Source organism: Falco biarmicus, chromosome 1, assembly GCF_023638135.1.
Source record: "Falco biarmicus isolate bFalBia1 chromosome 1, bFalBia1.pri, whole genome shotgun sequence".
In the NCBI taxonomy this organism is placed as follows: Eukaryota; Metazoa; Chordata; class Aves; order Falconiformes; family Falconidae; genus Falco; species Falco biarmicus.
The window spans coordinates 9,023,908-9,038,930 of record NC_079288.1 but is presented as its reverse complement, the minus strand read 5'-3'; the positions used below and the strand labels follow the sequence as shown (position 1 = coordinate 9,038,930).

The following is a 15,023-nucleotide window of genomic DNA, read 5'->3' as shown; positions in this document are numbered from 1 at the left end:
TACGTGCTTTGAAAGGCAGAACCAGCTGACACGGGAATGTTGTGGCAGACTGGGGTCCTGTAGGAAGGACAGAGTGTTAGGATGGAGGGACTGGCCGGTGAGCTGTGTCATTGCACTCACGTGCACCTTGCCTGCTGGCAGTGGGAGCAGCTGGTGTCCTGCTTCTTTCTGCCTCTCAGATTGACCCTGGCTATCTCTTTTCTTTTTTTGGGTTTTTTGTTGGGGGGGGTTTTTTTTGGGGGGGTGTTTTTGGGGGGGTGTTTTTTGGGTTTTTTTGGTTTTTTTGTCTCACGTGGGGAAACTTTCTTTGGAAGTGAGGTGAGGTTTTTTCTGTTGTTTTTTTTGGTGTGGGGGGTGTGTGTGTGTTTGAAAAAATAGATCTATTGTTTAGGCAACTGTTAGGCTTTCACTGCCCTGCCTTGGTGACAGCTGGGAGCACAGGTCTGTTCCCTGCATGTTTGGGAGGACCAAGGGCGCTGCTGAGTGCTCACCAGGAGGAGACGGAGCTGTTCAAGGGATGGATATCTAGTGGGGGTAGGGGAATATGCTGGGGAGGCTCTGTCAGTGGATGTCCAGTATTTCTTCAGTGTTAGAAATAGAGCAAACTGCCCCTGTACTCATCGTACCCAAATGACCTGTAGCCCAGAGTGCAGTGCCTGGCCCTCACAGAGGGAGCTCAGGTCTGACAGGGGAGAGTTTATGATGGGACTCCTTGTCTGTGGCTGTGCTGAGCACTGGACTGAGGGGTGCCTGGCTCCCTAAGTGGGTCTCCACTGTGGAAACTTTACGGGACTACAGGTTTCACTTGGGAACTGAGTTTGTTGGAGTCTGGTGCTGTGAAGGCACACCTCTGTTACCTTGGGCAGACGGGGACCCCTGGGTACCCTGTGGACAGATGGGCGATCCAGTACAATCCTGGCAGAGGTCAGTCTGCAGAGCATTGCTGTCTGTGCCCCCCCGCCCCCACCTCACCCCAGTCTACTTGTCCCATAAAATACCAGCAGAAAATAGCATCTTTTCAGAGCGGCTGGCATCTATGAAACCAACTGCAGAGCTGATGCCATCCCAGGCTGGGGACTAGTGACAAGACGTCTGAGGAATGAGGGATGGCTCCATTGTCTACCTAAGGAAGGGAACGCATTCCTCATATGCTGCACATGTAGCCCATGGAGGAGCTGGACTAATGAGTGATAATACTTAAATCACATGGGCAAAGCCCTGTTTTAAGAATGTTTTTACCACCAGCACAGGTGAGAAGAGGTACAAAGACTGTGGCTTCAAATGTCTGCAAAGCCCGGTGTTTACACATGCAGTCCAAATCATGCAATAATTCAGATGGGAAGGAACCTCAGGAGGTCTGTAGTCCAACCTCCTGCTCAAAGCGAGGGCAGCTTTGTGACCAGACCATGTCACTCAAGGTTTTAAACTGCTAGGGCTTGAAAACCTCCAAGGATGGAGGCTGCACAACCTCTCTAGATGGGTAAAAAAACGTTTCCTACTAGTGCAAATCTTTGTCATTTTATCCATTCTGAACTTCTCATTTCACTCAGCATTTTAACTCTTGTTCTTTCACTGTGCACCAGGGTGAAGAGCCTGACTCCATCTTCGTGATAACCTCCTTGTAGGTATTGGAAGGCTGTTAGGTCCTCCTGAAGCCTTTTCCTTCCCAGGCTGAGCAAGCCTGGTTCCCTCAGCCTCTCCTTGCGTTGTATGTGAATGGCTGGCTCCAGGACCCTGACCATCTTGACCTCAGATTCTTCTCCCCAAACTGCCCCCTGGCCAGTTAGTTCCCAGCATGTGTTTTTGCAAGGATATTTTCCTTACTGGGCGCGGGACATTGCATTGGTCGTTGTGGAACTTTGTAAGGTGCCTGTCAGGGTCCCTCTGGATGGCAGCTCTGACCTAGAGGGTATCAGCTGCTCTCCCTGCTGTGTTGCAGTCTGTGAACTTCATAAGCAACTTATATTGTTGCCTCTGCCAGATCATTGGTAGAGGTGTTAAACAGGAATACTCCCAGCACTGACCCATGCGTGTGACCCATTAACAACTGTCCTCTGAGTCTTACTGCCCAGCAAGGTTCTTTACCCATCTAGTTGCCTACCCATGCAGACCACAGACTCCTAGCTCGGACACAATAATGTTGTGGCAGATAGTTTTGGGAGCTGAGGTTGGGCAGCATTCACTGCTCTCCCCACATCCACGGATTTATTTTATCATAAAAGGCAATTGGGATGGTCAGATGGGATTTACCTCTTAGTAAATCCGTGCTGACTGTTCCCAGTTGCGTTGTCTTTTCTGTACCCAGAAATGTGCTCCAAACACATGTCTGTGGTTTTTATCCCCTCTTCATTGTTGTGTTGTTTTTTTTTTTTTTCTTTTCTGCTCTTGAAAAAGAAACCTATCAGGAAAGCAAGCCCTTATCTTGGCTAGTGTCTCTTGAGAGGATGTGGGAGCCAGACTGGGCATCAGTCCACAGTCATCAGGGCAAAATCCAAATCAGGTTTTATTTTTCCATACTCTGTCACATGCGTACTGCCAGTGTGAAAATACTCCATGTGCCTGTCGTGATAGCCAAAAGGACTCGGTCCAAATCCGGTTTTGATCTTAAGAAGAATTGGCCTGGATCAAATGACCTGCGACATGGGAATTCATCTGCCTTCCCAGCTCCAAAACTGCGAACGCTGCAGCTGACGAGCTCACTCGTGCACAGAGCAGGCAAGAGCAGCAGAGAGGACGTGGGTCCCTGGCCTCATCCAGTCAGTGCCTGGTCCTTAGCATTCATTTTCAAGAAGCTTGTTTTGACCAGGAGCTGCTGAGCAGCTCTGCTCTTCACTTGTGTTGACCTTGAGCTGTGCTCTAGCATGGGGCCAGATGCTTTTGGAGCAGATGTCCTGCTTCAGCCTGTGCTGTGTGTTGGGGTGGTGAGGACTGCCTGGGTCACACATGTTCACGCAGTGCTTTGGCTGCAGTCCTTGGGTGTATCTGAGTGATGGTAGCATCTTTAATTGCTTGTGACTACCTCCAACCAGAGCAGCCTGCTGTGCCCTGGAGGGACTGTCCAGGACAATTCCAGGGCAGGTATTTCCCACAGCACTGGATTTACATGCTGCCTTCAAACGAACTCCCCATCTGATGGTGTAAGTCACATGAGGGAGGGAAAATAGATGCTTCTGCTGTTTGGAAACAAGGTACGGTGTCCTGGTAGGTGCCAGATCCACAGACATCTGTTATCTTTCTTGACCAGTTACATTCAGCAAATGCTTCCTGATGGTGCCAGCTGGGCCTCCATGCTTCCAGGCCTTGATGAGTCTCTTGACAAGGAGCTGCTGGCCTGAGGCCTGCAGGGTGATCCTGGCTTGCTGACTGAGCAGTCACCCGGCATCATTCGCTCGGCGCAGATCTGTACCAGCACCCTTTCTGAGAGAGAGACAACCTCAGGAGTGCTCCCGAGCCACCCTAAAGGATGACCCAGCCAGCTTGACTTGGGAGTGAGCCGCAATGCTGGTGAGGGGGTGGGCGGCAGAAACTGCACCCAGGGACACTGAGCTTCAGTGGCAAAGGTGTCTGGCCATTGAAGAAAGCCGGCTGAAACTTCGTGTCCTCCTGCACCCGCCCAGAATCTTTGCTGCTTGTTGGCTATTAGCAGCCTGAAGAAGAAAGCAAGTCTTCCTCATCCCTGTCTGGGGCCAGGACTATGTATGGTTTGAGATACCGCAGCTCTTTTCCCCTTTCTCCAGTAACTTTGTAGATATCTGTATTTTCTGAGCCATTTCTCTCTTCATCAGATGCGTTGTCCAAGCACTGAACCTGTGTTCGGAAGATGTGCTGCCATCAGCCCATAGCCAGGACTGTGGGATGGGTGAGGTGTCCCATGTGCTCTTCAGTGAGATACCGGATGGAGCTGAAGGCTGAGCACTGAGTTGGGCTCTTTTACCACCTACCTGCAAATCAGTATGTATCTTCAGTCAGGTAAAGCAAGCGATGTGCGGGATGCTGAGGGTGAAACGGCTAGGAACAGCCTGCCATGATGCACTGAGGTTTCTGGTTGCAGCCAACACTTTCCAGTCCTTGCTGCTGACGTGGGGTGCTCCCCTGGAAGACCTGGGAGCTGTGGCTCCAGCACCATGCTGGGGCTGCTCAGGACCTCTCCAGCCCTGTGTCAGTGGCCGTGTCCTTAGTGAAGCAGACACTCTGGGCTGGATATGGGGGAATGGCCACAGTCCTTGCTCCTAGATGTGAACTGATAAGTAGGCCGGTTTTTACTGGATTGCTCTTAGGTTTGGTGGCCTACAAAGAAAAGCAAAAAGCTAACTTATTTCCCCTCTAGAAGAGAGTTTAAAAGGGTGGTTTGGTTAAAATGGAAACTGATTTTTTTTTTTCTTTTAAGCAAGCTATGCTGCTCATGCAATATCTAGCCCCTAACTTCTAGCAGTTCTACATCAGCTGTACATGTCCCTGGGAGTGTGAGGATCTGTGCTGGGGAGACCTGAGCAGGAATGGTTGCATCTGTCTCTGTGCAAGAGCCAGCTCATTCCATGTTTTAAGCTGTGTATTACTAGTTTAATAAAGTAGGTTTCTTCAGCATGCCAGGGAACTTACTCAGCTACAGCTTTCTAAACCTCCTTGTTCTCCCAAAGTTCTTTGTGCAAAAATAGATAGACACCAACCAGTAAATCCACCTTTAATTTGTGGGGGTATATTGAGCCATGGGCGCCCTTATCTGAATGAAGGGCAGTAATGAAAGCTCCCTGGCAACACCAGGGCTAGAGAGCCTTGCAAGGCAATGCAGCTTGCTGCGATAGCACCCTTGTGACCTTCACCTCAGGACAGCTTTGTGTCTGCAAATGATGTTGGCAGCATGGAGCAACAGATGTATCTGAAGCTGCTGTTCCCCAGGGCTGTCTGCATGTAGATGTGCACCTACACGTGTGCCCTGGAGCCTTTCGGCAGTGCTGTAGGAAGGTTTTGGGGGTAAAGGAAGCTGCTTCACTGTCCTCGGCTTGTGAGAAGCTGGAGCAGGGTATTGTTGCCTGGGATGCACCCTAAATCTCCTTTTTTGCTGGGACATCATTTCATGCCTGCCCAGACACCAAGCAGCACAGCTTGTGGCAGTCCTGGCTGTGGTAGGGAGGTGTCACTGCTTCTTCACAAGGAGCAATGTTGTACCCTGTTGTGGGGCAGCAGCCCCCTTGTCCCAGCCGGGTGTGCAGTTGGCCCGTTTGCAGAGCAATCCCCTGGCACTGCCTTTGGCTGCGTGGTGTGGGGGGGGAGGCAGGACGGCCCTGGGCACTAGTAGCTCTGAGTCCAGAGGAGCAAGGAGTCCAGAGCTCTGAGCTAAGAAAGGAGATCCAGGCACTCAAGAAGTAAAACAAAAAGGCTGCTTTTCCCTATCCAGCACTTGTGAGGCCAAGAAGTAAGCATCCTTTGCTTTTACAAGAAAATACTGGGACTGAATGTGCATGCTGGTTCGCAGCAGCAACAGTGGCTCCTGAGCATCTGTGTATTAGATACAGGCTCTTGAGAAGTTAAGAAATCCCTCCTCACCACCTGATCTCTCCCTTTGCACCACACCATTTCTTAATTTAGTTTATATTTTTAGTGCACTTTGTTCACATTTGAAAAGATGTCTGTTGAAGGGGGCCATTGCTCTGAACACAGGTGTGTGGCTGAGCCCTTGCTCCTCGCCCACAGGCACCCTCATGGAGGTGTGGTGGACCGTGGTGACCTGGGTTCACAGCAGCAAGCCCAAGGCCTGTGCTCACCTTGCTTGGACCGCTCAGCCCCAGCACAGGTGGCTTTGGGTTTCCCTGGGGGCTGGCAGGGTCCTCCACAAGTGCAGAGGTGGCGCTTGTGTGTGGCCTGTCGTAGGTAATGGCTTTGTGGGTAGGAGGCTAATCCTGCACAACCCTGGGGTTTAGGTGAAGTGGTTGGGATGTCCTCCAGTCCTGGGAGTGCAATAAGAAGTCTCTCTCTACAGGAATGGGACCAAACCCCAGATGTTATACTGGGAGTGAGGTGTCCACCAGCTGAGCCCTGGAGCCTCCAGGCTGCAGCCAGGTTTCCTTCTGCTGCCTCTGCTTCTGACACTGACTCTTCAATATCTGTCTCTGCTTCTGGGAAGGTGAGAGACATCAGGTAAAAATCCGCAGGCTAGAAAAAGATTTGATTTCAGGTCTCCTGTTTCCTGCATGCTGGGAGTGACTGGAACCAGCCTGGTCAGAGGGGCTGAGCTCTGCTCAAGCCTTCCAAAAGCAGTGACAGGCTCTGCGACCAGCACTAAAGGGTTGGGTGCTCAGCACCATCACTCAGCTCAGGCCAAGCAGATCTGCATTTTTTTAGCAGTTTGTGAATTGTCCTTCTGAGGTGCTCAATGATTCCATGGACAGCGCAAGGAGCTTCGTGGCAGGCCCCTGGGGTCTGGATTTCACCCTGAAATCCACTGCTCACAGGCTGGTACCCGGATGTCCGCAGTCTGCTTTGAGTCCAGCCCAGCCTCTTTCCGTTGGAGGAGGCAAATAATTCCTCTGTGATCCCTGCAGAATGGGAAGAACAGCCACCTTGCCAGAGTGAAATATCGAGTATTTATAAAACAGTTGCTCTCTGGAAAAGTCCAGACACACGGAATAAAAGCAGTAATCTTCAGCTTGCTGAAATTTTGGAATTTCCTTGGTTGGGTTGAAGGGTCTGCAGTGTCCCACTCATTCAACTCCAAATATGATTTATAAAAAGAGATCTAGATTTATCATGGTGCTTTGTGATTTTCGTTTGCGTGAAGCTCTGTCTTCCGTATTCGTACAGCTTGTCAAACATTCAGAGGCTCCAAAGCAGTACGTCTAAACATAGAAAGGCTTGTATACTTATTTCTTGAGCCAGAAATATCTAATGCATGTCCTTAAGATGGAAGAAAAAGACCCCCAAAAATCTGTATGTGCAGATTCACCTGCACTCCCTGAGTCTCAGCACTCCTGCTTTGTAGTGTTACAGGTACATTTTTATATCTTAGCGCTTGCTCCAGGCTACCCTCTGCTAAGATTTTTATAGCAACTATTATCTTGAGAAATGTTTTTGTATAATGATGAAGAACTGCTAGAAATAGAGAGTGTGACTGTTGTAATGAAAAGTGAGGCCTTTTCGAATAGCAGTCATGTGGTAGCAATGGCTGTTGTAGCTGGTTGTGTAGTTCATGGATCAGTTACTGAGAGATGTGACAGTCATTAATGTGTACTTTTTAAGCTACTAACCCTTGCTGGCTTGGGGAGAACATGAAATGATTCTGCAGCTTGTGGCTGTACTGGAAGGCTGTGATTAGCACATTTGAGACAACGGCTGCGTGCAAATGGTTTTAAACAGTGTTCTCGGTGCAGTGCTCAGCAGGTGCCTGTCACTAGCTGGCTGCAGGGGCTACCTGTGGGTCCTTGCTCGTTGCTAATTGTTTTCATAGAACCATGGAATCGTTCAGGTTGGAAAAGACCTTTAAGATCAAGTCCAACAGTTAACCCAGGACTGACAAGTCCATCACTAAACCATGTCCCCAAGTGCTGCATCTACATGGTTTTTGAATGTTTCCAGGGATGGAGATTCTACCACCTCCCTGGGCAGCCTGTTCCCATGTGTGACCACCCTCAGTGAAGATGTTTTTCCTACCATCCAATCTAAACCTCCCCTGATGCAGCTTGAGGCTGTTACTTCTTGTCCTGTCACTTGTTACGTGAGAGCAGAGACTGACTCCTGCCTGCCTACAGCCCCTGCCAGGCAGCTGTAGGGAGCGACCAGGTCCCCCCTGAGCCTCCTCCTCCCCAGGCTGAACCCCCCAGCAACCCCAGCCGCCCCCCACCAGACTGGTGCCCCAGCCCCTTCCTGGCTCAGGACACGCTCCAGCCCCTCTGCGTCCCTCTTGGAGTGAGGGGCCCAAAGTTGAACCCAGGGTTTGAGGGGCGGCCCCACCAGTGCTGAGCACATTTCCTGCACTCTGCTCCCAGCTGGGCACCTGGATCAGTGAGAGAAAATGGGGAGAGTGGCTCTCACTGCCAGCGTGTGCTCTTTGCTCTGATCCTACAGCTGGATATAGGGAAGAGGGTCCAGCCCCCTTGCTTTTGGATATGCCTGGGAGCGGGAAAAAGCTCTGTCTGAATCACACTGTCAATTCAGTATCAGGACAAAGCCCCAAACTGATAGTTTGTCTGCTGTGTCTCAAATTTTTGCAGACAGTAAACTCAGGCACTGTGCTGAGTTCAAAGGACCGATCACAGGGATGCTTGCTAAAAAAAGCTTTCCCTCATCCTCTAGGCTTAGGAGGATTCTAGGAATTCATGGTTCATGAGATATGTGGCTGTGGTGTCCATTTTTAGTGACCTTGAATGAAATTAAGGGCAACGTGGAACATGTTTGTCAAAACACTAATGACAGTGATGCTCCTGCAAGACCATGGGGTCAGTTTTCCTCTGGCAGACTGAAAGATGAGGTGACATCCTCCATACTGAGAAGCAGCGGTCCTGGTGGGCTCCAGTGGGCGTGGTGCTTTGGGTGGTGGCAGGAGTCATCTGGGGTAGGTTTCTGGCTTCGCAGAGGTCCTGTAGGCTTCATTCTGGTGAGGAGGGCTGGTGCTGCAGCGTGTCCATGCAATGTGGAGGGTGAACAGTGACAGAAGATGACTAAAACAGGCAGGGTGACTTGGGGCAGAGGAGATCCTTCCACCCCTGCAGCAGAGTGACCTCTGTCCATGCAGGCATGAAGGCTCCCATTGCTCCTGCCAGCTGCTGTCCTCGCCTGCCCTGCCAGCTGAGCTCAACGTGCAGCCACTGCCTGTCTGCCCTGTACCAACCACGCAGAGCATTTGGGGCTGGAGGGCCTCCATTCAGAGCCCACGCTGGCCCGAAGAGGCGTCGTACCTCCTTTGCAAGAGTTTATGAGTCAGCTTTGGAAGTTTTGCAGGAGTCAGCGAGGGGTTTATCTTGTTGAAAATGTGCAACCAAGAACAGAGGTGGTTGGGCCAAAGATAGCAACCCAGCTTCTGCCTGACTGTGCTGCCTGCTGGTCGTGGTGTGCTGCCCTGAAATGGGAAAGCTCAGCCTGGGGTCCTGCTGGACCCCCAATCGCTCCTGCAGAGCTGGAGAATTTTGCTGCATTTTTATTTTTCTCCATGCTAATTCCCACTGGTTTCTTATGCTTTTCAGGGTGCACGCACATAGGCTAAAATGGATTTAATGGTGGTTTGGCAGTGTGGTCCTGGAAGCCTGCAGCACAGCCCTGCTCTGGGGAAGGGAGAAGGGTGTCTGAGCCTGTGCTGGCCGTGCCTTTCCACCAGTCCTTGGTCTGTGCTGCCCAGCCCAGAGCTGCATAGGTGCAGTGTATCCTTGCAGAGCCTCCTTCTCCTCAGACACATCTCTGCCTTTCCCCAGGTGTGGCTGAGCCTACAGCCCCAGGGATTCATGTGAAAGTGGTGCTCTGGGTCACAAGTGCTCAGGATTGTGCAGAGCTGCGCTGACCTAGCTAGCATGCAAAGGTGGCAGGTGCCCAGTGTTTTGGTGGCTGCTGTGTCCCCTTACCAATATCCTGCTTACCTGGGAATTGCTGTCAGCTGTGTCTAAGAACCTGGTAGCACGTTGTGATGTGGCTTCTGCAGCTCTTTTGGGCAGCAAGGGCAGTGAACGTTCTAGGCAGCCAAAACTGTATTCAAAGCTAAATTTCTGTAGCACTGAAATGTTCATCCCTGGCTAGATTTGGGTTTTGCTCTTTGATTAACCTCTATTTTGCCATGGTTTGTCACATCATACTTCAGTCATGGCCTGTCTTCCCATCCTCCCTGACCCATGCAGTGATGGGAAGCCACAAGAATTGCCATAACTGCTCCTACATAAATCCTCATCACCTTTTCCCCTTCCTTTCCTTTCCTCACCACCTTTCCCTTCCCCTTTTCCCTCCACCCCACGGGTGTTCCCTTGCCACTGTGCAACTCTGCCTATCCTGTGAGCAGGAGCAGTGGGGCAGGTCCCTTCTGGACTAGTATTTCTTTAACATATAGGTGAGAGCAGGTGTGAGTGAAGTGCTGGCCATGGTCATAGCTGGCAGGAGAGCAGGTTCCCAGTAGAGGAAATTCTCACAACAAAGAGTCTATAAACCACAGTTAGGTCCTGGGGTTACTAAAATTGGAAAAAAAGAGCAGCTCCTTTCTTTACGTACTGTATATGGCAGAAACTTAACGTGAATTGGTGAGCAGGCAGGAGTGTTGATCCCTTCCTTCCAAATATAGGGAAGGGGCTGAGTTAAGGGAACTGGCTGAGCCTATAAAACCTATCAGGGAGAAAGCTCTTGTCGGTGGCTCCCAGTCTCCTGACAGTGCCTGTGCTTTGTGGAGGGCTCCTGCTGCAGCTGCTGTTGCCCGTGCTTGGAGCTTTGCAAGCTGTAGCACTGTGGTGGGAAATCTGCTGTAGATTCCAAGCTGGGCCGTTCATTGGGTAGGGAAGGACCGGTATCTGCAGTTTACTTCGCTGGTCCTCAGCTGGGGTGGTTGCTTGCAGTGAGAGGTAGAGGACCTTCAGAGAGGCTGTAGCTTAGCTGGAGTCTGACCTTCCACTTTTTCTCTTTCAGAGATCAGAGATGTGAGCCCGTTCCTTCCTTCTTTCTGTCAACTGACAAGGTGAGAATTTAAGCCATGAAAACCAGTGGCTTGCCCAGATTGGCATGAGCTGGCTTTCCCCTTGCGCTCGCTGCAGGCAGGTCTCGGTTGTTCCCCTGCACAAGCAGCTCTAACCGGCCATGGCACGTGTCCGCTCCTGCCCGCTGTGGCTGCCCACCAGAGCACCAGGACAGGCTCCATGTTAAAAGGGAAGGGGGGAATCATAAATGAAGAACTGGAAATAAAACAGGCTTTCTTACTAAAGATTATGTGAACCCTCAAGAGATCCCTCCCCTTTGCTGCACTTCCCCAGGGAGCCCTCCTGCTCCTTAAGACATGGATCCCCTCTCCCTGGGGCCACGAAGGGTGGCAGCTCTCCTTCACAGCTTTTGTACATTTCAGCTTTGAAAGGCAAATACATCCCTGAAGACCTTGCAGCACACATCTGAGATGTGGGAAGGGTGCTGAGAGCAGCCAGCCTGGGGGGGCTGGTGGGTGTTCAGCTCCACTCTGCTCAACCTTAAGGACTGCAGAGGTGACTGCCGCTGCAGGGTCTGTCTTTCTGCTTCAGCCATGAGCAGAGATGCTGATATGGAGGTGTTTGGGGAGGCTGCACCATACCTGCGCAAGTCGGACAGGGAGAGGATAGAAGCTCAGAACCAGCCGTTTGATGCCAAGACCTACTGCTTTGTGGCTGACCCCGAGGTGGAGTACACCAAAGGGAAGATCAAGGCTGCACAGGGTGGGAAGATAACTGTTGAGACAGAGGATGGCAGGGTAAGTGCATTCCTCCTGGCCCTCCTCCCCGCCCTGCTGAGGGCCCTAGGACTGCTGAAGAGGACAAGGAATGCTGCATAGACTGGCTCAGGCAAAAAAATGTGCCCTGCCCTGCCCTCCCCTCTGACTGGGACCAGCCACAGTCTCCAGAGGGAAGTATTGCTCTGGGCACTGGGATGGTCATTCTCGGTTTAGGCTTTGAAGATCAGGCAGTGCCCTGAAACAGTTTTGGTTGTAGTCTTCCCTGTCTTAGCATTCCTCAGCTGCTGCTTTTAACCTTTTCTCACCTAACACTGTCATATCCACTGATAAATTCCTTCTTTTAGTGGTAGTAGAGCAGGCAGCTACTTTGAAAGTGCCCTTGGCATGTGGAATTATTAACAGTGTCACTGGCTGCAAACAGTTTCCTAGAGATGCCTCCAAGGTGTTAATCTTGCAAAAATGCTGAAATGTCTTAGCAGCTCATGTCCTGGTAACATTTGCAAGAATAGCTGCAGCTCAAAGAACCACTTCAACCAACCTCTTGGCAAGTAGGTGGTACAAGGTTTTTAAGAAAGCAAATAAAGGATAAAGCTGTCATCCCTTGGTTCGCTCCCAGCCTCCAGCAATCGCAGGCATGTGACTGAGCAGAGGCTGCAGCAGGCGTGCAGCTGCCATCCGTGTGTGCATCTGCTTTCCTGCACATCTGCCCCCGGCCCCTGACAGCACAGCCACAGGCTCTGGCTGTGCGACAGGATGGTCACCCACAATGTGAGCCCAGTAGACGGTGCTATTTGGTAGAGCTGGAGCCTTTGTTCAATTAGGAATAGCAACAGGCATGACTGGAACAAATATGTTCTGAGGAAGGATTTGCTGTTGATGAATCTGACGCTGCTACTGTCCTGTCTCTTGGGCAGTGTGCAGCATTAGTCTTGGAGGCTGAAAGGCAGGCTGGCAGCAGCTGTGCCCCTGGCTATTACAGCCGTGACCTGAAGTTCATAGGTCTGTGTGGATGTAGCAATTCCAGGACAGTAAACAAACATCCTGTAAATTTGCCAGTGTGGTAGAGTTCCTGGCCAGCAGTAGTGTCTGTCCTGTAATAGCCATATCTTCTTTTGCACAGTTAAACAGAAAGCAAAATACGAATTAGAGCAGCCTTCCAGATATTATTACCTCTCTGTGTTTGTGTCTCTGTGTGTACACATGGAAGGAGCATCAAGAGTTGCTAAATCAAGGTGAACTCTTTCTGAATTATAGATGGTTGCTGTCAAACCTGATGATGTATATGCCATGAACCCACCTAAATTTGACAGAACTGAGGATGTGGCCATGTTGACCCACCTGCATGAACCTGCCATCCTCTACAACCTCAAGGACCGCTACAGCTCCTGGATGATCTATGTTAGTTCCCTCTCATGGCAAAGGAGAAAATCCAGGTGCCAGGAGATGGACTTCACTGACTCTTTTGTTTTTTTTTTCATGCAGACCTACTCGGGGCTCTTCTGCATCACTGTCAACCCCTACAAGTGGCTGCCGGTGTACAACCCGGAGGTGGTGTTGGCCTACCGAGGCAAGAAGCGCCAGGAGGCCCCTCCACACATCTTCTCCATCTCGGACAACGCCTATCAGTTCATGCTGACCGGTGAGATTTTCTGTTTTGACCAGACTCATAGAAAACAACTGTGTCAGAAACACTGCTTCTGCCAAATACCTTCCCTTGTCTGCCATGGGCTCGGTTGCCTTTCCCATCTCCTGCACGGGTGTGCTACCCGAATTCTTTGTTTTGCATCACCTTGCAGATTATCTCCTTGGGTTCACAACTATTGTACTGTGGAATTAGATGTGTCTTTTTTTATCGCTAGGTGATATAAAACCAGCTCCAGACATTTTTCCCTGAATCCCGAAATAGGTTTTCTATTTTTGAAGTGCTGCACTGTTGTACTGTACATTATCTGTATTTCTGGTCTAAGTACCAAGCTAAGCACCATAGCAGGAAGCACTGCAAGGGGCAGGTGCGGTTGGATAGGACACGCTACCTGGGAAGTCCCCAGTCAGCACACCAGCATGTAGCTTCAGGCAACAGCAGGTGGTTTCAACAGAGCTGGAAGAAATATTTTCACCAAAATACATGGGCTTAGTTTGATTGTTTCCTGTCCTGTGTTAAATAGTAATAAAGGTAAAGAATGGTAAAGATAGAAGCAAAGAGGAGAGTGCAGGATGGAACATAGGCAGAAGAGAGAAGATGAAAAGTGGAGCACAGGTTGGGGAAGAGAGGAGAAGAAGATAACCATGCATCCTTTCAGTTTTGTTTGCAGAGATTGTGGTTTTTTCCCTTTGAGGGACACTGGGTCATGGGTTACATGAGAACTTGCACTTTTCTGTACAGCTTCTCTGACTGCAGTTACTTTTCCCTTTGACAGATGATGAAAATCAGTCTATCCTAATCACGTAAGTACATCTGTCACTTTGAACTTTGTCTTCTACAAAAAGTGGGTGGATAATTCTTTGCTCTGTGCTTACTTTTGACAGCGGAGAATCCGGTGCCGGGAAGACTGTGAACACGAAGTGTGTCATCCAGTACTTTGCAACAATTGCAGCGAGCGGGGACCTAGCCAAGAAGGAGGAGTCCTGGATGAAGGTTTGAGGAAGAAAGGCTTGGCAGAGGGGCAGTTTGGGACGTTATCGACTTATGGCTGCAAAAACATTTACTTCAAAATATGAAATATCATTTATTAGCTTCAGCCACTCTCAAGAGGCAGTAAGACCAGGGGCTGATATGTGGTTAGGACCACAACAAATACAAGGCACCAGAGCTGCCACTGGTGTCCTGGAAGAATCAGAAGCTTCAGTGTCTTCACACAGAGCACTCTGTCCCTGTGGCCGAGAGATGAGAGCTCTGACCATGGGAGAAATTTTGTATAAGAGAAAAATGAATTGTCTACCATTTACACACCATGCTGGTTCTTGGTGCTGTGGTAACACTGTACAGCTGAAATGGAGGGCACGTGGCTGCACATGTAATCAGGCAAGCCACAATATAGTCACTCTTTCCTGCCACATAGCCCATGGTGTTTTTCAATAATTATTCAAATATTCTTGCAGGGTACGCTGAAAGATCAAATCATCAGCGCTAACCCACTGCTGGAGGCCTTTGGGAATGCCAAGACTGTGAGAAATGACAACTCCTCACGCTTTGTGAGTCATCGTGTTTCTCTCTGCTCTCCTGCATTGTTAATCCTAGTTGTCTGCTTGTTCCTCGCAACTGGGAGCCACTGGTCTGTGGGATAAATGTTCTTGGTGCAAACTTCTGGTTTGTTTGTCAGACGCTGATGTGTTTACAGCTATTTCATGCTCACAGCTGCGTGGGCTGCAACAAATTGTTCCCTGTTATCTGTGTTTGAATATCTAAGATAGGTCAGACAGGTTTGAAATGCTGTCACTGAGATTCAGGAAAGGAAGGAAAACAGCCTGGCCTGTTACCCTGAGAATGCTGCACTGACCACTACTTTTGTCTGCTTGCCAGGGCAAATTCATTCGTATTCATTTTGGTACCTCTGGAAAACTGTCCTCTGCTGACATTGAGACCTGTGAGTACATGATGGGGCCTTACTGCTTTATTATAAAGTAAAGAAGAGCTTGAAAAATTTATATG

At 50.0% G+C, this 15,023-nt stretch overlaps 1 protein-coding gene across 1 annotated transcript in view; it reads left to right on the top strand.

Annotated features, from left to right (window-relative positions):
• Positions 1 to 282: 282 nt before the first annotated feature.
• The window catches only part of LOC130143776 (myosin-3-like), a 36,349-nt gene continuing 21,608 nt past the window's right edge, over positions 283 to 15,023 (top strand). Inside the window, exons 1-9 of the mRNA XM_056326664.1 lie at positions 283 to 6,121; positions 10,588 to 10,636; positions 11,187 to 11,392; positions 12,629 to 12,772; positions 12,857 to 13,013; positions 13,792 to 13,819; positions 13,901 to 14,009; positions 14,474 to 14,566; positions 14,895 to 14,958. Coding sequence (XP_056182639.1) covers positions 11,189 to 11,392; positions 12,629 to 12,772; positions 12,857 to 13,013; positions 13,792 to 13,819; positions 13,901 to 14,009; positions 14,474 to 14,566; positions 14,895 to 14,958 — 799 coding nt within the window. The 5' untranslated portion in view covers positions 283 to 6,121; positions 10,588 to 10,636; positions 11,187 to 11,188. The remainder of the gene's footprint in view (positions 6,122 to 10,587; positions 10,637 to 11,186; positions 11,393 to 12,628; positions 12,773 to 12,856; positions 13,014 to 13,791; positions 13,820 to 13,900; positions 14,010 to 14,473; positions 14,567 to 14,894; positions 14,959 to 15,023) is intronic.